Source organism: Sander vitreus, chromosome 17 (assembly GCF_031162955.1).
Source record: "Sander vitreus isolate 19-12246 chromosome 17, sanVit1, whole genome shotgun sequence".
NCBI classification, from domain to species: Eukaryota; Metazoa; Chordata; class Actinopteri; order Perciformes; family Percidae; genus Sander; species Sander vitreus.
In genome coordinates, this window is record NC_135871.1 from 875619 (window position 1) to 900242 (window position 24624).

At 39.8% G+C, this 24624-nt stretch overlaps 1 protein-coding gene across 1 annotated transcript; it reads right to left on the reverse strand.

The window, feature by feature from the left end:
• Window positions 1–10367: 10367 nt before the first annotated feature.
• Window positions 10368–24121, reverse strand: pitx3 (paired-like homeodomain 3). The gene is made up of 3 exons (XM_078273198.1): window positions 24013–24121; window positions 17254–17459; window positions 10368–10937 (listed from the first exon to the last, which is right to left on the reverse strand). Exons 1-3 carry the CDS (start codon window positions 24119–24121, stop codon window positions 10368–10370), a joined length of 885 nt encoding a protein of 294 aa, XP_078129324.1.
• Window positions 24122–24624: the final 503 nt, after the last annotated feature.

Sequence of the window (24624 nt, forward strand, 5' to 3'; positions counted from 1 at the left end):
AAAATAAAGTCATAGTATTACAATAACAACATTTTTATTATTACAAGAATCAAGTCTTAGCATTTTGAGAATAAAGTCATAATATAAAGCCACTTCAAGCAATTATGCAATTATGACTACTATATTCTTGAAATATCAGTTTATTTCTATTTATATTATGACTTAACCCTTGTGTGTTGTTCGGGTCTGTGGGACCCATTTTCAATGTTTGCTAAAAGAAAAAATATGCTATTTATTATTTATTCTTACTCAAACTCACTGGCCTTGGCTCATTTTCTGTGAAGAACATAAAAAATAACTTATTTTCAATGACTGCACATGGCACACCCCCCCCCCCTACACATAACTATTACATATGAGGTGTTCAGGTCTACTGGACCTGAGTGTAATAATTGTAGGTGCTATGAAACTATGTTTTCTGTACCTTCTATTCCCACACAAAGTTACCAAATTGTTACATTTCAAGCACTTTCACCTGTTCTGATTAAGTTCTAAGAAATAAGCACCAATAATGATCAAACATTTGTTTTCTCACAAAAAAAACGAAAATGATCATATGATCATAAATGTAATCTCACAGGGGTAAATGGCAAATATGAACCATAAATGATGTATATATCATTGGTAATTGAGCTAAAGTAAACATCTATTAAGTATTTTTACATAAATTGTTATGGCTGTATTGATTTAAAAGCCTAATAATGTGGTGGGTCCACCAGACCCGTGAACATTGGCTGTGTAACAAAAATATGAACACCACACAAGGGTTAATTCTTGAAATGCCAGCATATAGTTTTTTTCTAACAGTGGGCCTAATACTCTACCTTTTGGTTTATTTTATTGCAGATTGAAACCATTGCTTTTAGGTTGCATACTGCCACCTACCTTACAAAAAGCATTGTTTAAGTCATATTTTCAGCTGTTCTTCAAAATAACAATCCTCTCTGCTACTTTAATTTTTTCATTGGTAAAGGGGACAAATGCAAAAATATTGATGTGTCCCCTGTGTGTGTGTGGTTCCTATGCTAACTGTTCACAGTGAGGTCTAACGTTTATCCAGCATAACAGGGACAGTTTCTGAGAGGACACATCACTGTTGAATTGTAATTTATGTGCGGATGTAATTTAACACTTGCAGCTGCAATGAAAGTAGTATTAGTAGTGCTAGCAGCAGAACCTGCACTTGTATTCTTTGAAAACATGAACATGGTCAGATTTTGGACATTTGGAACAAATTATTTACAGACAATAGCTAAAGTACTACTCAGATGCCTCGGTCCAAAATTATTAGATCTCATAAATTACCAGTCGACTTTTGTTGTTGTTGACCGCATATCTTCTGTTGCTGATAAAAAAAGAATGCTTTGTTCTGGATCAAACCCCAAACAAGGTGTGTTCCTTCTGTCCCGTACAGGTGTGCCACCTCTGGCTGTTAGCTGCAGGGAAGGGTTCATTGTGTAGCTGCTGACACCTGCTGTGAGTTGACGGGCATTGTGTAAATACAGTTACTGATCTACTGGCTAGCTGATATACGGGACCAATACAGGGAAGCACCACTAACTTCTGTTTATTCTATGCAATCTGTCATTGAGTTTTTTTAAACAATCTGCTACAGGGATTTCTATTAGAATTGGAACCCTTTATGGCCTTAATAAAGTAAAATTTCATAGCATTCAAAAAACCTCCAGCTCCCATGAACAGCGCATATTATCCGCTGGTTACCAGACTGTCCTCCCAATGAAAATCATATTAGCCTTATGTCAAAATGTAAAAAATATAACATGTTACAAGACCTCTTGTGGCCATGTGATTTGTGACTTTTGTCTGTCAGGAGCAAAAGTAGTTTGATGCTGCCATAAAGGGTTGAGTTTGGGATGGATCAATCATGAAACCCATCGGCTATCAGTCATTTTGCCTCTGGGGTTAACGGCCAATATTTTGGAGCTTCCAGTGTAGCCAGTGTACAGTATGTGTAAATGTGTATAGTGGGTGGGGCAAACCATCGCCATGATAAAGGAACTCTCTTCAAGTGCAACAGCCTCTCACACAAGTTATGAAAGTGTCGTCACACACACCTTAGTCTCGCATTACCAGACCTTCCTCCACAGTAGTGCAGAGGAAGGTCTGGCTAGTCCACACAGCAGTCCTGTATGGGAGAAAAAAGTGCTCTGGTTTATTGGCATTTCTTTAAACCAATCATAATCGTCTTGGGCGGAGCTAAGCACCGGACAGAGCCACGGTGACTCAATACCGTGCAGCCTCAGGAAGGAACTTGTTTTGGTGGAACATGTGTAAGTTCAAAAGTAGTTTTAGTCGTGCGAGAGAAAACTCAGATTGGACAGATAGTCTAGCTAGCTGTCTGGATTTACCCTGCAGAGATCTGAGGAGCAGTTAACCATAGTCCTCACAAATCCACCAGAGGTTAGAACGCCAACAATGAAGAGGAAGGACTTTCACACAGGAAATGTGTTTCTTCAAGTGTTCCTTGGGAGTGTTTTAATCAAAACCACAATCTTTTTCCTAAACTTAATTAATCGTTTTGGTGCCTAAACGTAACTTTCGTTGCTGCATAACGCTCACTTTTTGTTGCCTAAACTAAACCATAATGTCCGCCAAAATGACTGGCTCAACGGTGCTCTGTACCTGGCTCAAAGCCACCTATTATCGGGTAACTGGACCATCAACTACCGCTGATACGACGGAGCACCATGCGGAGCACCATGCGGGGCACCATGCGGAGCACCATGCGGAGCGCCGGCGTCGCAGAGCTCTGTAGCGGCTAAACACATCTACTAACTGCCGCTGATACAACCGAGCTGTGACGGAGGACTGTAGCCGGTGGCAGGAAGCTCTCTAGCGGCCTAAACAACTAGCAACTGCTGCTTGGCGTCATGGAGCTCGTAGCCAGCCACTGTAGCCAGCGTCACCTGACCAGCCAGCATCACGTGACCAGCTGACGGTTTCCTGGTTTCGTACGATATCATACGTTTTGGTCTGCATACATTTTCGTACGATATCATACGCACCCATTCATGAGAATGCGTTGATGAAAACAGCTGTAATAAACATTCATGTGGCAAAAAGATTCATTGGTTCATCTCATCTTCACATCTATGGAACTTCTTCCTAAATCAGTGCTCGCAATAAACTCCCGAGATTTATCCCACCTTAAATAGGTTGAGCAAACAGCTCATAAAAAGTATTACCAAAAAGTCACTTTGTTTAGTTAATAACTTTGAAAAGCGTGTATCAGCCAGTTAAATTTTTTTCCTAATCCTCTACCTGGAACAAACAGTAAGAAGAGTCTGCTGGATTACTCCGTCACTCTGTATTTTCAACAGTAATTACCATGAAGGTGTTTTCTGCTTGAGTCCTTATTATATTTATCACATTCCTCGCTTTCTTTTAGTGCGTCTCCTCTGAAACAATAATCTGCCATATCAATGAGGAATAATGAAATGCAAATACTTCCTCAAATTATAACCACGTGCTTTATGCAACTATCAGATTTCTGGCAGAGGTCAGCAGAAATGAGCCACTGAACTGACCCCTTGTGGGTGAAAACAGTTCTGAATAATACACACATCATCAGAATTTACATATTAGATTTAACAAGGACAATCATGCATAATTTTTGAGTTAAATCACTTCATCATCCATGCGATTATTTTACCGGCAGAGATTAAAACTGTATGTGCTTCCAAATGGCTGATCAAAGCTGCTTTGCCACTGCACCATGATTTTGTTTTTGTGGCTTGATGTAAGTACAAAATATGGGCCATCACCTTTATGTTTAATGCTGATTTGATGTTGCTGGGTAAGACATGAAAAAAAATTTTTTTCGCAGAATTGTTGGTGCATTAAAATACATGAGTCAGTACATGATCTGCATAGTGTGTTTCATATTCCAGTCGGTTGTCAAAAAGCTACGAAAAGTTAAGCACTGTAATTCATAAGCATTCCACGTTTTTTTTTTGCTGTATTCACTACATTAACCCTTGTGTTGTCCTTCGGGTCACCGGGACCCGGAAGACAATGCAAGGGTTAACTATACGTTTATGGGGGGGGGGGCTTTCAAGCCAGAGTGGAGTTCGCTTCCTGGGGAAAACCAAAGCCTTTCACCCAGGAAATGTGTGTTCCTTAGGAGTGTTTTAATCCAAACCACCATCTTTTTCCTAAACTTAACTAGTCGTTTTGGTGCCTAATATTAATTTTCATCGTGGCAAAACGCTCATATTTTGTGGACTAAATTTAACCGTAATGTCCGCCAAAACGACCGTCAGCTCGCGATGCTCTGTACCCGGCTCCAAGTCACCTATTTTCAGGTAACTGAACCACCAACTACTGCTGATACAACGGAGGTCTGTAGCTGGCATCACGAAGCTCTGTAGCTGCTTAAACAACTATCACCTACCGCTCAGCGTCATGGAGCTCGTAGCCAGCCGGCGTCACGTGACCATATCATACGTTGTGGTGTGCATACATTTTCGTACGATATCATACGGACCCGTTCGTGAGAATGTGTTGCATATTCAGGACTACCACCTCTATCTTCAGTAGACAGTTTTGTAATTTTGCTACTAAACATATACGCTTGTTCACTTTGTTTTCTAAGAATGAGATGTACAGATAGCTATCAATCTCATGTCTGTGTGTTAAGTACGGAGCTGCACTCAGGACATGGTTAGCTTAGCTTAGCATAGAGACTGGAAGCAGAGGGAAACAGCTAGCCTGGCTCTGTCCAAACAAACCAACAACTATACTATTTAATTTAAGGGGGAGCTACACTGTCCTACTCCCAGAAATACTCACTACAGTATGAGTCCCCAACAAATGCACTATATCATCCGGTTTCAGGAATATTTGATGAAAACCACAGTGATTACTGAGCCCTTTTTATGAAACAATGTATTTGTACACGCACATTGTTGATTTTGGTCTTTTTTTAAGAGATTTGTTGATGACAATAAAAAAAAGAAAGAAGAATGCTAGTCCTGAGAAAATCTATTCAAACTTCTGTAAATTAGTGTTGGACTAACTATACTGGTTTACAGATACATATAGGCCACTGGGCTGAATATTAAAATATAATAAATGTAGTATTTTAGCTCTTACAGTTTAGTTTTAACTGAAGGTCTGTAATAGACAATATAAATCATTTATAAATATTGCGGTATCTAAATTACCTGAACCCCCCCCAATAATAAAAACTGGCAAGTGCAACCCACCCCAAAATCCTATTATTATTTAAATAAAGACATTTGCACTATAAATTACAGAATGCAGAAAATGAAGTGAAAACTTAATTTTTGCTCAACAGTGGCGATCTCAACCCCTCCAATGTTGAGCTTAAAGTTACACCCTTGTATATCATGCAAATATGGCACACCATTTTTGGAATTTGACCTACTGTATATCCATTCCCAAAATCATACTGTTAATGCTGTAAACAATTAGACATTTGGAATGCACATACTGTAGCCTGAAGGTTTACAATTATTTGCATACCCAAGTGGTTGGACATGTCCATAATTTGGCCATTTTATAGACTTGTAAGTAGTATGTAATTTTACAGAGAGGATGTATAGATTTATTTAGGCTTGATGGCTCACGTATGATGTTGGATATTGTAAGCACCCTTAAAACTGATTAGTACCTCACTTTAGCTTATAGCTTTCAGAGTATAGGCCTATATGTATGTTGGAGTGTCTTTGTATTTCTACGTGTGCATTTTCCTGTTTGCATATATTTTTTCAGTTTGGGCACAGAAACAAATTGCACACATGTACATGCCATATGTACAATACTCCATATCATCCAATATTGAACATATTCCTGGGAGGTGTTTGCATTCAGATTGTGTAAAGAAAAAACAAGAAAAGAAAAAATGAAGTCGACAACACTAATTCCTAAAATATGAGGACCTGGTCCTATAGAAGCATGGAAGTTCCTTCAAATATTTCCACCTTTGAATTCCTCCTCGTGTTGTTCTGTCTGTTCTCCTCTCTCTATTCTCTGAGGTAATCGTTAGAACTTCTCTGCCTCTGTATTTTTTTTCCAGACCACGGCCTGGGCTCTCTCCTCGCTGGCTGCCTGACTCAGTTCTGCCCTGAGTAAACATCAGGGACCGGCACACGGCTCTCCTCCAGTGGAATATTGATTCTTTAGTGTGGCATGGCAGTGAAGAGCACATACTCTGACCGCTTCACCTCACTTCACAAAATAGGTTTGTGTCTGGTCCACCAGGAGAATAGCTGCTGTCGGATCAGCAAGTTGATTTAGAAAAAGCTCCTCGCTGACTGTTTTAGAGTTTGCAAAGGCTCTCTCTTTCACCGAGGGTTTGTTTGATGCAAAAACACAATGTCAGTGGGGGAGTATTCAGATCCTTTACTGAAGTAAAAGTATTAATACCACACTGTAAAAATACTCTCTTACAAGTAAAAGTCCTGCATTAAAAATGTTACTTAAGTAACAGTATGTAACTATCAGCAAGTACTCAATGCAGAACTCTCCTCCCATTGTAGAAAGTGTAAAGGATCCAACCAGTTGTGTGTTTAATGGTCTGATCATCTCAGCTGGACTTGTAGCCGTTATATTGTTGGCTAGTTTACTTTAGAATAAAACATCAGATTTTATCAACTACATGTGTTTTGCGTGCGGGAATCTTAATGTGTAAAGTAACTAGTAACTAAAGCTGTAACAGATGAATGTAGTGGAGTAAAAAGTCCAATATTTCTCTTTGAAATGTAGCAGAGTAGAAGTAGAAAGTGGCATGAAAAGAAAAGACTCAAGTAAAGTACAAGTACCTCAACATTTGGACTGAAGTACAGTACTGGAGTAAATGTACTTAGTTACATTCTAGCCCTGCTGTATCATTAGCAGCAGATTTGTGTCAGGTCACTCTGACTCTGACTGTGCTCTGAGGTTTAGTCGCTCTGGGCTTTGTTGTGCATCTGTTTTTATTTTTTATTATTTGTACATGTTAGGTGTCCTTAAGTGTCGAGAAAGGCATGTATTATTATTATTATTATTATTATTATTATTATTATTATTATTTGATAGCATGTCAGCAGAGTATTGCTGCCACAGAGGACACAGGAAACCTGGGAATGTGTAGGTGTTGGCAGCCTTGAGGAAGTCTACATTATGAAGTTAGAACTTAACTTTAAAAAAAAAGAAGAAGCTGATTTCAGTATTTCTAGACCAAGGGTTGGTCCTATAGGGTTATGTATTTCTCAATCAGAACCAGGATGGAGAGGGCTTTGAGACAGCATTTAGTTTCATGTTGGGTCACTCTTTATTTTACGGCCTAAAATGTAATAATCATTTCTAAAAAGGTCTCCTGAGAGAACTGTGTAATTATGAAGTAATATAGGAAAAAAATTGTCTGTTTAATTTCTACATGTTCATTATAATGCTATATTATCTTATTTTGTAATGTGCCTTTTCACTATACAACCAAACCAATCTGAACTCAAGATCCTCGTACTTACTTTGGCAGAGCAAACTCCATTCGCCGATAAAGACTGTGAAATGTAGCTGAAAGCTCTGCGAAATAGATGTGTGTATTAATCATAAGTGTATTATGTTATGTTCCATGCAGATAACGTAGCTGGAACTTCTATTTCTGTAAATTCAATCAGTAGATGGAAGCTCCAAATCACAGCGTTTTGGGTTTTATTTCCAATAATAGTTCATACAATAACATGTTTTGGTCCTAACAATTTAATTTGGAGCTAGTAAGTGGACCTTGACTTTCCAGGTTACAAAATAAATATTAATAGCCAATCTATTGTTTGTTTTTCAATTGTGTCTTTTGATATGCCAAAACACATTTTAAACTTACTTTTGAATGTTTTAGTTTGTCTTTCCATGTCCTCTTTAAAACACTGACGTTTTTAATATGTGTCACTTAGATTATAAGAGCACTTTAATAACAGTTAATAATAATAATAATAATAAAATATATTCTATGAGCAGTAGTTATACTAGTATAAGCAGCAGTAGTAGTATTTTGTGTGGCAGTAGCAGCAGGTCTTGAGTGTTGAGACATGTCCACCCTCATAACACGATGTTTAAGAGAAGCCTTGTGATTTAACCCTCGTGTTGTCCTCGGGTCAGGTTTGACCCGTTTTCAAAGTTTTTTATATCATAAATACGTGAAATTTTAGTGATGGCCAAATGAAGCTTTGTGAAGCATTTTCTTTATTTTCTGAGCCTATTAGATAGCGCTCTCGGCTTGAAGAAAAACACTCAAGGAATGGCAGCTCAGTGGGCTTTCAACCCTTTGTTTAACAAAAGCGCCATCTAGTGGGCTCAGAAAATAAAGACAAAGCTTCACGAAGCTTCATTTGGCCATCACTACCAGATTGTCCAAAAATAACATGGATACATGCATGTGTGTTGTATGTAACCCTTACAACATTCTTCACAGTTAAAATGAATGATGACTTCTGGGTCAGTTGGTAGAGCGGGCGCCCGTCTATAGAGGTTTACTCCTCGACGCGGGTTTGACTCCGTCTCCCACCCCCTCCCCTTTCATGTCTACAGCTGTCCTGTCTATTAAAGGCCTAAAATGCCCAAAAAAGAATCTTAAAAAAAAAAAATTTAATGATGACTTTCATTGCATTTTGGGTGTTTTATTCAGTTGTATAGCATTGGAAAAAAAATGTTTAAATGGTTTCAAAACTTTGACCTAAACCAGTCTGTGATCCACTCAACATCCTCTGATCTTAACTATTAGTCAAAATAATCTATAATTTCTGCCTTGTTTTGACTAAAAAAATAGGTATAATGTCATGTAAATTAGGTTTATTTACAGTACCATGAATAAAAAAAAAAAAAAGCGTTGAAATACTGTAAGTGAAAAGCGCCAAAGGCATCGGGAAAAAGCGCCAAAAATTCAATTTTGACCCGGAAGTTCATGGTTGACGGGAAGACAACACGAGGGTTCAAATGTAAAAGATTTACCTTTTTAAATCGCCGTAAAGAAAAGACAACAGCGGTGGAAATGTCAGAGCAATAAACAGTTGCAGGGGCTGATGGGTCTGTGGCTCCTTGAGGCCCGCGTGTAATCCTGGCCCTGGTTCAGCCTCGGCCTCTGTGGATTCCTGCTGTGTTACTGGATAGCCTGCTGTTACCGCTCCGAGTGTAGGTCAAACATATCAGTGAGCAGCCTTCAGGAACATTGCTATTGCCCCCCCCTTTCTACCTCCAGCCGTTGCATAAGGGTTGCCATGGAAGTGAGTCGGGGTTTCCATGGCGTTGTGCTCATTGTTGTGGGAACATTGTGTTTTGGCCTGTGTCACTCAACTAATGCCATAGGCTGTAGATTAGAGATATGAAAGGACATGTTCTGTTCCGTTCAATGGCAAAGTCCATTTTGTAGTTCATAAAAACGGATCCTTTAATTGGTTCTTTAATGAGACAAAGCAGGCTACACCAGGAAAAAAAAAAGCTTGTTTTTTTTTTTGTTATGACAACTGCACTCTTACATACATTTTTTTTTTTTACAGTCATGGACTCCCTTTGTATAACACCACACAAATCTATATACTCAATGGCTTTTTAGAGTTTTACTTGAAAAATCTGATATTCTGGTATGTGTAAGTAAATTGTTGTTGTTGTGTTTAACCGCTTGAGGTTGTGTTCACTTTCCAGGACTGCCCTCCTCTTGCCCATCCAAGCTGACCTTTGACCTATGGCCTTCCAAAGGGAAGAAGAATTCACAACAAAGTTTAGAGTTCCTAAAGGATGAGCTCATAGTACATAAACCTAGGGCCTTTGCTTTTGAAGAACATGCTTTTCTCATCTTTAAAGTACGTTTTCATATATTTTTTTGTCACATACAAAACAAACAAAGTCCATTATATACATCCTCCATTTGTCCCGCATTGCAAACACAGGTCTCTTTTCCTGCGACAGTTGCAAAGATCGCATTTGATGTTTTTTGGGCCAAGATGTTGACCACCAGTCCAGTTGAATGCATCCGTGTTTTATTTACTCTTGGTTTCTACGTTTACTCGAATCATGCAGTTCAAAAGAAGGAAACAAAGTGATAATGGACATAATCTTTAGAAATCCTTTGATGCGGTTGGTCAGTTCAGCGACAAAGTCTCACAAACTGGAAAGAATTCCTTTTGAAGCGCGGTGGTCCATCCGGGCACGTCTATTTGCTGTGTCAGTTTCGAAGATTATTCTTATTGTGTACCATCACAACACAATCTGCCAGTCTGCAGCACATCTGGGAGTTTACAGATGGAACTGAAGAGATGTGAAGTGTGGGAGGGGGAGGGGAGGGAGGGAGGGGGGGGGGGTCGACTTACAGCTGGTCAGTTGGGTCAGGGGGCGCCGTCGGAGCTTTTTCTTCATACCGGCCGGTCCACAGCATACTGGCAGGGGCTCAGGTTGGACACGGGATTCTGCACTGCCGGATAAGCAAAGTTGGTGTGCTGCTTGGCTTTGAGCCGCAGGCTGGCCAGGCTGGAGTTGCAGGTGTCTCTGTACATGTAGGGACTGGCTGTGGTGGCGTAGGGGCACGTGGCCGCACTCACCGCTACCGAGTTGAGCGCCGTGGGGTTGTTGAGGTTGTTGAGGTTGCCCAGGTTGTTGAGCCCCGTAGTGGGAACCCCGGCCACCGCTGAGGGCACCATGCCAGAGGCCATGTTCATGGAGGGGATGGAGCTGGGGGGGGAGAACATGGGCTGGGAGGATAGGGGGCTTACATTCATTGAGTTAAAGAATGGGAAGCTCTTGGCAGAGAGCGGGCTGCTCGCTAGGCTCTTGGTAGCCCAGTTGTTGTAGGAGTAGCCAGTGTACATGTCGTCGTAGGGCTGCATGAGTCCATTGAACTGGGCACCAAAGCCATTTTTGCATAACTCTGCCTGCTGGTTCCTCTCACGCTTTCTCCACTTAGCACGGCGGTTCTTGAACCATACCTAGGGAAGACAAAAGGAGAAACATCTGTACCATTGTACTCCTCGTGCCTTTATCACTTTATGTTTAAGTTGGTAATGTTATAGTTTGTTGTGCCAGTCATTGTTAATTTCCTTTAATTGTATGTTATCTACTTTTGGAATATGAGCAATGTCTTCTCATGCCAATAAAGCTCTTTAAATTGAATTGAAATTGAAACATGAGTTCAGTGTACAGTCTTTGAATCCTGTTTTTCTTAAAAACATGAAATGTGCATGACTAAATATTAGGGGTGGGAAAAGAAATCGATCCAGCATAGTATCATGATATTTTCCGTGGCAATACTGTATCGATACACAGATGCCAAGTATGGATCTATTATTATATATGTGTTGGTCTGTTTGTCTGCTTAACAATACCATTTTTCAGTACAATTGAAGTGAACAGACAAATGTATCTTCATAGATAAAACAGATGTTGACAAAGTTTCCTTTTAGGGACATCATTTGAAATTGGGAAAAAGGTAATAAATTACAATATATCGCAAAATATTGCAATATGTTTAAAATCGCAATAATATGGTATCGTGACATAAGTATCGTGATGGTATCATATCGTGAGGCCTCTGGTGATTCCCACCTCTACTAAATATAGAACAGTCTCATTTATTTTTTGGAGAAAGAACACCTTTAGGTATTATTTATGAAATACTCAGATACTCGGCTTCATCAGGACTGTGTAGGTGTGTTTTGGTCAGAAGTATGTGACATCATCTTTGTCAAACTGAGCCACGCCCAACTCAAACCAGTGAGAAGAGCACAGATATATGTGAAATAACCACAACACTCATAGTAGGACGCTCATTAATAAAATGGGGTTTCAGGGCCTATAACGTTTTTATTGAGTCGCTTCAACTGTATTTAAAAAAAATATATACTAATACTAAATAATGATTTTTATTTTGGGATTACAATTTAAAGAAGAATTACTTACCACAACTTGGGTCTTATTTTAGTAGTTTTGTCCAACATTTATATCAGTTCTGATAACATTGTACTATCTGCTGAGATCTGGGAACACGGCACATTTCTAAAATGGGGGGGAGAACCTGGATGAATATATAAAGTAGCCTAGAGTTTATAGTTTTTTTAATCTAAAGTTACATATGGTGCAATTTTTTAAAAGGCTGATTTACAGATATTTTGTAGACTCAGTGGCTTTAAAGTTAAAATATTTTGACCAAGGAAATTAAGAAATACATAAAACATAAATCTAAAAGTTCAGTAGTTTTCCTGGCTGTAGGTACGTGGCTGTTTCCCACATCTCCACTATAACTGCTGAGTTCAGTAAGAATGATGGCCAAAACTATTAAAGTAAGATCCATGTTGTTAAAAAAAAAGTTAGCTTTAGTTACTAGTTACTTTACACATTAAGATTACTGCACACAAAACACATGTAGTTTATAAAATCTGATGTTTTATTCTAAAGTAAACTAGCCAACAATATAACGGCTACAAGTCCAGCTGAGATGATCAGACCATTAAACACACAACTGGTTGGATCCTTTACACACACTACAATGTTTTAATACTTTAACTACATTCTCCTGATGGTACTTACACACTTTTACTGAAGGAACATTTTCAATGCAGGCCTTTTACTTGGAAACAAGGTATTTTTACAATGTGGTATTAGTACTTTTACTTAGGTAAAGGATCTGAATACTCCCCCACTGACATTGTGTTATTGCATCAAACAAACCCTCGGTGAAAGAGAGAGCCTTTGCAAACTCTAAAACAGTCAGCGAGGAGCTTTTTCTAAATCAACTTGCTGATCCGACAGCAGCTGTTCTGGTGATTGTGGAGACTCGTGCAGTAAACACACCGCATTAAAATCTGCAGGGAATATGAGTTGAAAGTTGCTAAATGGCAGTGAGACAAGTGGAATCGTAACGTAACATCAGTGACCTGCACACAGCCAGCCAGTCAGTCAGGCTTCAGTAAGGGGGTATGAGTTGCCAATTACACAGTAAGTCTCTTATAAATTATATGAGGTGTTTTCAGAGCTTCACCTATAATATAGATTAATGTCATTTTTGCACAGAAGGAAAAAAAATAGAGTGACTGAAGAAGTTATTTTGAAATGACTTTTACCCTAACTATCAGAAAGTGTCAGGAGTCAATAAAGTCTAATTCTAAAACACATTAGTCAGAGTATCCTAACCCTTTCAAATACTTTCAGTAATATTGTGTGCATATGTATCCAGAATTTTTGAAAGACATAATGATCCCAGAAAGTAAGTTGAAGTGTATCCTCAAACAGTCATATTAGGCAAGGCTTATTAAAACTAATCATTGACTTATTTGAATAGTGAGATCCCAATGAAAGAAATGTCAGAAAATGGCAATCTTCACATTTGTCATTTTATGGTCCTATATTTGGAGGATATGAATTGGATTAAAGCTTTAGTGGAAAATCTAAATTGATGGTTTTTTAGAAATTAAAACTGTGCCAAGTTCCTCTCAGTGTAAAGTTGTGGACTAACTTTTGCTTCGAACTAGACAAAAACCTTTCGTTTGTGCATAGAAAAAGATCTATATACAGCATCTGACAGAAGTCTCCTGGTCATCTGTATGTGTTTGTTTTACATAAAAATAAATTGGTATCAAATGTTTCATTTCTTATATCCTCGTAAAACTTCTACAGGCCTTTCCTGTGTTGATACTCAGCCGTCTCTCTGCTGCTTTGACATACACGCTGCGTATCATCCAATCCTCTGTTATCATAGTAACAGAATGCTGTTGGTCATTAATATGAGTAGAAAGTGCATGACTCTGAGTTTTCCATCCCACTTAGTAACAGCAGGGGAAGCCCCAGGCCAGAGGACAGAAGCTACCCAATCTTTACGGTGACTCGGAGGCAATGCGGTTTGAAAGGCTGAATGTCAAGGTCCCTCAATGGCTCGAATGCCACATTAATACGTCTTCTGTGGAATGCTCAGATGATTGCATAGGAAGGAGATCAAATACATTCTTTAAAGAAACACTGATGTTAACTGTATTGCAGCCACAGACAATATACTGTCTGTGGCTCATAAAATGAAAATCTCTAACAGGCACGCTGTATTCCAGAGACCGTAGGGGGTCCTCAGAGTTACTGCAGGGGGGCCACACAATTATTGTAAAAAAAATTTAAAAACTAAAGTGTCTCAACATGATTCCAACATATTTTTAGCACATTTAAATCAGCCTATTTGGGGAAAAAACAAACATAATATAAACATAATCCCCTAATACTGTATCTGAAGTCTCTTTTATATAGACCTTAGTGGTCCCCTAATACTGTATCTGAAGTCTCTTTTATATAGGCCTTAGTGGTCCCCTAATACTGTATCTGAAGTCTCTTTTATATAGGCCTTAGTGGTCCCTAATACTGTATCTGAAGTCTCTTTTATATAGGCCTTAGTGGTCCCCTAATACTGTATCTGAAGTCTCTTTTATATAGGCCTTAGTGGTCCCTAATACTGTATCTGAAGTCTCTTTTATATAGGCCTTAGTGGTCCCCTAATACTGTATCTGAAGTCTCTTTTATATAGGCCTTAGTGGTCCCCTAATACTGTATCTGAAGTCTCTTTTATATATACCTTAGTGGTCCCCTAATACTGTATCTGAAGACTCTTTTATATAGACCTTAGTGGTCCCCTAATACTGTATCTGAAGTCTCTTTTATATAGGCCTTAGTGGTCCCTAATACTGTATCTGAAGTCTCTTTTATATAGGCCTTAGTGGTCCCCTAATACTGTATCTGAAGTCTCTTTTATATAGGCCTTAGTGGTCCCCTAATACTGTATCTGAAGACTCTTTTATATAGACCTTAGTGGTCCCCTAATACTGTATCTGAAGACTCTTTTATATAGACCTTAGTGGTCCCCTAATACTGTATCTGAAGTCTCTTTTATATAGGCCTTAGTGGTCCCCTAATACTGTATCTGAAGTCTCTTTTATATAGGCCTTAGAGGTCCCCTAATACTGTATCTGAAGTCTCTTTTATATAGGCCTTAGTGGTCCCCTAATACTGTATCTGAAGTCTCTTTTATATAGACCTTAGTGGTCCCCTAATACTGTATCTGAAGTCAATGTCACAGGAAGTAGTGTGACATTGATGCAGAGTAACAGAAGTTAAGTGTGTGGAAGTAACACACACAACTTGTTGCTGAACCTTATACCTGTATAATGAACTGATTTTTTTTGGCCACTGGTGACTGTAAACACAACATCTGATATCTTATCACCTCATTCACTTGCTAGTTATAAACAGTTGCTTGTTTGCACATCCTGCAAAATATGGAGCTACAGAACATTCATCAGCCATATTCCAAGTCCAATACTCACTCTGCTTTTAGCTCCTAAATGTTTCACTATGTTCACCAGCTAGGCGCTACCTTTATCTGTTTGCTGGACAGGTAGTGTAAGTGAGTTCATCCACAGTGGGTTTGTCCATATGAGTAACAACTTTACCATTTCACCCAGTCATTTGAGTCAATGTTAATATGAAATATAGTTAATTAGACCTAATGCATTTTTACCATGCCTGAACCATACTGTAATGTATTGCCCAGATATTGTAGGAATAATTACGTTTCATTTTATTATTAGTGCTGAAAACTTGCAACATCTTTCAGTGTTTTTGTGGGCAAAAGTTGCTTAATATACCATAATAGGCTACTTATACTCTATAACCCCATGCAACAGATGAGTATGGATTGCTGGGAAATGATAGTGCTTACGTTTTACCACTCACCGAGGTATTTTGATAAATTTAAGTTCATGCGATGCTGAAAACAATTAAGGGGGCAATCACACAGAAAAGCATTGCCACAGATGTGAGCTGCTAAACATCAGCACGTTATTTTAATTGTGAGCACGTCAGTATGCTGATGTTAGCAGTTAGCTCAAAGCACTGCTAGAGACCAGAACACAGCATGAGCTGTTTGTGTGGCATACTCTGAAGGTCCTATTATCAGACAGGTTAAGTGAAGTAAATTTGATCTACATAGTATGGAATCACAAATAAGCTTCAAATGTCTTTACAGTGCGTATAGCATACTGTACAGCACCGCCCAGACCCATGATTGAGTGTTATCAATGTGTTCCATTAGGCTGCATCTTTGATGACTAACAACAGCTCTCTGACAAATCACATGGATCAAGCTGACAGGTGAAGTATTGTGGGCATGTAGGGGTTAGAAAGGCCGCTGATAGACATTAGGGACAAGACCATGTGTAGTCTATTTTCCTTTCAAAATAACAACCAAGAATGTGTGCTATGTGACCTTTCATCCAGCCAACATTAATTTGATCCATTACTTGTACGGCAGGCCAGGGACTGTATTGTCATCCATCAGAATGTGTGTCCTCCTGCTCCATATAGCTACAATGAGTGAATCACTGGTTGTGGGCACACTGCTGCACCTCTGACATTAAGGTGGGCTGTGACAACTGAAGCTTTGGTACAGGGATTAAAACATCGCCCATAACCTACATTCACTTTTTTTCTTGTATTTTCTAACCATTTAGGTGGCATATTTTCCATAGTCTGTATCCACAACCTTTCATTCCCGGGATTGTTCAGATGCCGCCGGAGATTTCGCCGGATGTCTTTCATTTCGGCCGGATCTCTTTCGTTCGGCCGGATGTCCGTCACCTTCCTCTTTGTCTGTGTTGGCGTTCTAACCTCTGGTGGATTTGTGAGGACTATGGTTAACTCCTCAGATCTCTGCAGGGTAAATCCAGACAGCTAGCTAGACTATCTGTCCAATCTGAGTTTTCTGTTGCACGACTAAAACTACTTTAGAACGTGCACACAGAGCTGCAGAGGAAGGTCTGGCTAGTCCACACAGCATTCCTGGATGGAAGAAAAACGTGCTCTGGTTTATTGGCATTTCTTTAAACCAATCACAATCGTCATGGGTGGCGCTAAGCTCCAGACGGAGCCACGGTGCCTCTGCTAAATAGCCTCAGGAAGGAACTTGTTTTGGTGGAACATGTGGACGTTCAAAAGTAGTTTTAGTCGTGCAACAGAAAACTCAGATTGGACAGATAGTCTAGCTAGCTGTCTGGATTTACCCTGCAGAGATCTGAGGAGCAGTTAACCATAGTCCTCACAAATCCACCAGAGGTTAGAACGCCAACACAAAGAAAGAGGAAGGGGACGGACATCCAGCAGCACCAGAGCAATCCCCTAAATGAACGGTCGTCGATATAGACTAGCACACCTCCAACCAGGGAGGAATCGGCTGCTGTGATACAGATATGATGAGGGCAGAGTGTGGGTACATACCCTGACCCGTGCCTCCGTGAGGTTGGTCCACACTGCAATTTCCTCTCTGGTGCTCATGTCGGGGTAGCGGTTTCTCTGGAAGGTGGCCTCCAGCTCCTGCAGCTGCTGGCTGGTGAAGTGAGTCCTCTGCCGCCGCTGCTTCTTCTTCAGAGAGCCGTCGTCAGCGCTGGACTCATCAAGCTGGTTCTGGTGGGATTTCTCTGTGTCTGCACACACACAGGAAGACAAATAATCTCATAAGGAAACCGGGAGGTGCAGCTTAGGTAGGAAGATAAATAAGAGTAGACAGAATAACAACATAACAATGCATCACTTGTACTGAACAATTGTAGAAATGCATACGGTGTAGGCGTGTTATAATTCACGTAGTGTTTTGAGAATGATGAGGATGTACAGAAAAAACTGTGAGTGGAAATATATGAATGGCAATTGTACAGTATACAACTCAGGAGAGCCTATACAAAAGGAGCCTTTGACACTATATTTAACTTGATTGAGCACAAATGTATTTATTCAACCAGTCTTCCAAACCATACGACCATATGGGTGGTTTGTTCCCCCCGTCTAAAGGCTGATTTATGCTTCTGCGTCGAATCGACGGCGTACCCCCGCAGACCCCTCAGCATCGATGCGAACCCCTCTCCGAGCCCTCCGCCGTAGCTCGACGTGCACCTCCAAAAATGTGTAACTTCACGTTGAGGCGACGCAGACCGCAAGGACTGTGATTGGTCAACTGGTCCTGTGTGTTGCCAGTGGGTGTTTCCAGCAGCCTGCTGTGGGGAGTAGCAACATGCTAGTTGACTGACATCAGCTTTGCAAATAAACTCAGACATATTTTGGTTATAATCACACTCTCTGTTTCCTTTTCTTTTCTAACGGGACATGAACCTCGGTCTCCTGGGTGAAAGGCCACCCCCCCCCCACCCTCCTTATGAGGCGCTCTCATACCTCCTCTCCTTACTTCCTGCTTTGTTCCCGTCAGAACTACTACAGCCACTAGAGGGCGCTGCCACTAGAAACATGAATATAGGTCAGAATGATGCTGGAACAAACCACTTATGGGGGAGTTTTTGGGTGGAGGACGGTCTTAAAACTAAAAAAGTAACATATAACAAGAACACTTTATTTTGCCATAACCTGTTTGTGAAAGCTCTACAGCATATAATGTGACTAATTATAGAGAAAACAGTGTTCCGTAAACTTGGCGTTTGCACAATCATTTATTTGAGTTTGCAAGAACCAGGAAACGATACGGTGGTCACATTTCTATAAAGTTGGGTAGTTTGATCTATACAATTACATGTCTTCGTAAATCAATGTCATCATAAATGTTTGGTATGTAAACTTTTAATCTGCAAAGAAACTATAGTTACCATTGCTGTCAAAAGTTCATTCTAAAATTTTAATTTATTCATTTTATTTGTTAGGGACCATGTACAATTTTTAACATAAATGTTGCCATTTGATGCATTGTACCAGAGGTAGCCTTAGGCTAATTTACATCTGCAGTCCCTAGACAGGGCTCGATTTAAATCCAACAGTAAAAACATGACAACATTTAACAAACAAGACAGATCACAAATCCTATATCAATGTAATACACATCGTGACACACACACACACACACACACACACACACACACACACACACACACACACACACACACACAATCTTTGTGGGGACCTGTCATTGACATAATGCATTCCCTAGCCCCTTACCCTAACCTTAACCATCACCACTAAATGCCTAACCTTAACCCTTACCCTAACCCTAACCAGAACCTCATTCTAACCCTAATCCTAAAACCAAGTCTTAACCCTCAAACAGACCTTTAACCTTGGGGGGGTCCAGCATTTTGGGCCCACAAAGCTGTCAGGATCCCACAAGTATACTGGACTCCCGGTTTTTGGACCCCACGAATATAGTTAAACAAGAAGACACACACACACACACACACACACACACACACACACACACACACACACACACACACACACACACACACACACACACACACACCTGTTCAGCACCATGTTGAAAAACAAGAAAACAAAGAAAAGAAATGTAGTGGGGTAGGAGTATAAAGTCAAATGGAAGCACCTCCACGTTTACTACGGTATTTGTACTGAAATGTAGTTAGTTGCTTCCACCCTGTGCAAAACAAAGATATAAACAATGTCCCTACACTGCCAAAAGCGTAATAATTGAAAAGGAATCAATTTAAACCAAGATATTAGAATTTACAATAATGAATATTCTCTCACAAGTGGAAACTTTCTTCTCCACATTTCTTGAACTCTGTACTCGACTTGATTTCCACCTGGCCTAGTGTGTTTGGAGTAAAATACCGTCTAGGCAGGTTAGAAAGGAATTGGAGTTAATTAAACTGACATGGACATTTAATAAAATTATATCAATTTTCCTAAAAATTGTTACCAGATTCCATAGTCCTTCCAAAGGAACTATAAGAAATTACAAATCAGTTCCTGTCTAGGGAATTGTAAGGATACTATGGGACCTGTAAAATAATATGTCACCAGTAGTACATTGTGAAAGCATTTTTAATGCATATACACACTCAGAGAATTTCTAAAACTTAGCCAGGAGGCAGCTGAAAGCAGAGCTATTCTTTTGCAGATGATTTGAATCCTGCTCTGCGCCTGTAAGAGTCTAATTGGCTGAATACTACATAGAAAAAAGCTTACACATCTGTGAAACAGCACATTGTTCCGACACCTTTCATCCTGATATGCATCAGCACTATCCTATCCCTGCTGAAACTGAGTGGATATTATTATCGGATCAAACATCATGTGAAGTCCCTCCATCCCACAGGCTGGAAAATGACAAGCATGAGTGTGACATTGCCAAGAGAGAATGATTCCAAACACTGCATTACGCTCAAAGATGTGCAGGAGCAGTGAGTGATTGCATTTGGCCCCCAGTGCAGTGAGTTTAAAGGACCACACATCCATGTTATGTCTGCCAAGGCTTCTCTCTGCCAGATCTGACTCCCGCAATTGGAGGACCTCACAGAAAGAAGTGAAATTAGTTGGCCAGCTAATCCTGCGGATAAGGCTTTTGTGACTGGGGCAAGTTGGGCTCTGTTTGGCGAGGGCTTAGCTCTCGGAGCAGTTCGAAATGATCAGCGGGGTTTAAAAAGAGGCTCCACAGGGCCGCCGGAAAAAACAATAAGGGCCGAGGCTGTTATCTGGCAGTAAACTGACACTGGGTAAGCTGTCACTTAAGGCCAAAGTCTATAACACATAGTGAGGAAAGGGCAGCCCTTTTTAGAGTGGCGCGCTGACCAACAATAGGAGCAATCTGACTGATAATGTGCCGACATGACAGAGCCGTTCCAGGTCAGCTTCTCCGAGAGCTTTAATCTGGGGAAACAACTGCAAGAGGCTTTTAACCAAATCACTTTTCAACATCTGGAAAACAGCAAAATCCAGAATATGTTTTTACAGAAATAAAAGTTGTCGTGACTGAACGGCTACTTTAAAGGGTCAAATCAAAGTCAGATTTTACAGGAGCTGCACCTTTTTCTTTCAAAGAGAAAGCTTATAATAAAGACACACACAGATGATTGAGTCAGGGCAGTCCGTGCCTCTGGCACGGGCGTCAGCGGGCTGTGGTAAGGCGCGGCAGCCGTATTATACTTCAGTCCAGTTTAAGGATACATTTTGGGTTCCTTATGAAGGTATAGGCTAACCTTTAAAAACAAAATCCATAACGGATCATTCATAACAGAACGTATTCATGTAGTCATAAGTCATTTTGCAATCGCAAGGACATGACTATTTGCTGGAATCTTCTGTGTGTGTGAAAGAGCTGATCCAGAAGGGCCATAGCCTTCACCACTCCCACAGAACTTTAACCAGAAACCAAAATGAAGGGCTCTGCAACGGGACAAATCAACGTGGACATATTATTTCCCACACTGCCAAAAGTAGTCCAATTTTAAACACACAAAATCTCAAAATTAGCTTATAAAATATCAACCATGTGTAGGTTTTTCATTACAGAATGTTTAATCGTATTATTGAGATGAATATGTTGTCATACTTTATTGCAAATGATTGCAAAACATTTCTTATTTCATTTAAAGCCTTGTGTTTTATTGACCTGTACACAAACTCAACAATATTTGCGGCTTTTATTGTGAAAATATAGATCGATAAAAGATTTAGATTTACACAGATTTAGAAAAAAAGGGCTGCACAATATTATTTTTATATTGTCACAGCTTTATCAACTGGTTCAATCTACACATGGTTAAAAGGCTGCTACATGTCGCCACAGACACTGAGATTTTTTGTTCAATTTGTTCAATAAAAGAAATGATTTCCTTTAAATTCAACAAGCAGTTTGTTGTATTTTAGCAGAATACTGAAAGCAGCAGAACTGAGAACACTTTATTTATTGCAAGTAATATAATTATCGTCATATTCCACAACGTTATCGCATATGGTATATTTCACTCATATTTCACTCATATTGTGCATTATTAAAAACAATTATACACAAGCTACAGATTTGCTTAATTCCTTCTGTCAATGCAAAAGTAATGCACCTAAGATCTGTTTCTGTCCATGTTAAAACGGCCGGCTCCTCTTTCCTGGGCTAACATACACCATCTGGGCTTTTATTCATATCAACTTGGCATTTAGGCGCTATTAAAAAAAGCATCAGGTCCCAAAAGAGAAAGAGACACAGAGAGCAAATGAGTTTTACTGAGAAGTCAATGAGCTACATGAGTCCTCCTCCAGCAGCAGGAGACACAAAGCATTTTACACCACATTTCTTTCCCAAATAGTTTGTTTTTGACAGTTTGTTACGACTGGATTTCTAACCACACACAGTTTAGCAAGCAATTAGATTGGGTTACACACAAACACACACACACACACACACACACCACTAGATATAAATAGAGAGGTAGGTGGGTTAAAAGCAGCGGTGGAAGATGTAGTCAGAGCCTTTACCAAAGTAAAAGTACTAATACCACACTGTAATAATACTCTGTTACAGTAAAAGTCCTGCAGTGAAAATGTTCCTTCAGTAAAGGTGTGTAAGTACCATCAGGAAAATGTAGTTAAAGTATTAAAACATTGTAGTGTGTGTAAAGGACCAACCAGTTGTGTGTTTAATGGTCTGATCATCTCAGCTGGACTTGTAGTCCGTTATATTGTTGGCTAGTTTACTTTAGAATAAAACATCAGATTTATAAACTACATTTGTTTTACGTGCAGGAATCTTAATGTGTAAAGTAACTAGTAACTAAAGCTGTAACAGATGAATGTAGTGGAGTAACTAAAGTAACTAGTAACTAAAGCTGGAACAGATGAATGTAGTGGAGTAAAAAGTACAATATTTCTCTCTGAAATGTAGCGGAGTAGAAGTAGAAAGTGGCATGAAAAGAAAAGACTCAAGTAAAGTACAAGTACCTCAACATTTGGACTGAAGTACAGTACTGGAGTAAATGTACTTAGTTAAATTCCACTACTGGTTAAGATGACATATGCTGCATGGAGAAGTTAGAGAGGGAGTTGAGAAAATACATCCAGGTGATTATTGGTCATATTCCATAACTGGGACTAGCTGAAACGGTCAGTTTGGGTAACCAGAGGGAAGAGCTTACAATCAGGTAGGACGTAAAGTAGAACAGTATTATCAGCAACCCTCCACCAGTCAACAGTCAGCATCTACAGACCACCTGTTATCACAAGACCAACGCTTCGACGACAGGTAAACCCCCTTTTACAACAGGGAGAACTCCATTCCTAATGAAGGCCATGAGATGTGGTTGAAAGCTCCCTAAAAAAAGCTAGTAGGCCTACGTAAGTGGACCCTGAGTTATTATTTCATAGCACAATTAGTTCTTCTCTCTCTCTCTCTCTCAGTCCTGAGGGAATAGTTTACTCATTCATTCCTTTGGTTTGCAGATTTTTTTTGGAAATAGCCTGTAGATGATCCAACACAGATTCTTAAATATAGATTTTCAATTCTTGATTTGAAGTTGTGCTGAATGAAATGACTCTGATAACACTCTTGGGAGAAATAGCTTTCTCTCTTTTGCAATTTATTTTTTTATTCAAAGTCAAGTGAGTGCACGTTGTTACGGTCCATCCGCTGCGCCTGCGCAACAAACGGCTGCGGCGGAAAGACGAGTGAAGATCAGAGACTCCCTGCAGAGCCACTTGCACTGAATTCCTCCCAAAGCCCTTTACAAGCTGCATAGTTTATAATATATTTTATTTTTTATCAGTTGGTGCTGATTAAACTGGGCTCGAGCTAAAAAAAAAAATACGAGAAGTAATCGGTAATTGTCCTCTGGCAGAAATACCGAGGGCATAAAGTCTGTTATAAAATCAGAAAATAATTACTATCTGTTTGTTTAGGAGCCGATTTGCATCCATAATTTATTGAAGATATTGCGCAGAAACAAACCCGATTATTATTATTATAATTAGCCTAGTATTATTTTAATTATTATAGAATGTTGTATTGTCATTTCTATTGCATGATATACCTAAGTCTGCGTGTTTCTGCGTTCACGGAATATATAGGCCTATCCGTCATTATTATTATTATTATTATTATTATTATTATTATTATTATTATTATTATTATTATTTTAGCATTTTCTTTCATTTTCAAATTATTTTTGGTTAAACCCAGTGTTGAACTGAGAGAGCTCCATGTGTCCACAGTCACACAGATGAGAGATGCACGGTGCTGGTGTGTTCACTGACCGCTGGTGTCCTGGCCTTTACATCCCGGCTCGTGCTGCGGGGTCCCGGAGTCGGAGAGCGACAGCGCCGGGCTGCGGGCTTCACTGTCCGTCAGCAGGTTAAAATCCATAACCAGGCTCTGCGAACGCGCGCGCACACACGCATACACACACACACACACACACACACACACACACACACACACACACATTTATACACGCACACACGCGTGCGCGCACACACGCACAGAGAGAGAGAGAGAGATAGAGAGAGATAGAGACATGTCATCCTCCCAGCTGAGTGCAGCCACAACATCTTCAACAACATAGGATCAAAAGAATTGTGGTTATGATGGCTTTCAACGGGACATTTTTGTCCTTTAAGGGTCTGAGTGTCACAACATCCCAATATCCTAACTTTAACTGACACCACTACAATTCTAACTGTAATATGCATAATATAAAGTTTACATCATCATACTATTTCAGTTGGTTGATCATGTTCCCATACTTGCCTAATATCCCTGTAATATTCTTATAACTCAATCAGGAACACTGTAAGTATTGCATATGAAGCTGCTCTGCGTCTGTGTGGCTGAGTCTCGGTTCCTGTAATATTCTGAAGAAGTAGGCT

Excerpts from the sequence above, each read along its gene's own strand:
- pitx3 (XM_078273198.1), bottom strand. The coding sequence starts at position 24,121 with ATGGATTTTAACCTGCTGACGGACAGTGAAGCCCGCAGCCCGGCGCTG. Across the intron at positions 17,460-24,012 it reads TAAAGGCCAGGACACCAGCG|ACACAGAGAAATCCCACCAG; the intron begins GTCAGTGAACAC and ends GTGTGTGTGCAG. Across the intron at positions 10,938-17,253 it reads TCACGGAGGCACGGGTCAGG|GTATGGTTCAAGAACCGCCG; the intron begins GTATGTACCCAC and ends TGTCTTCCCTAG.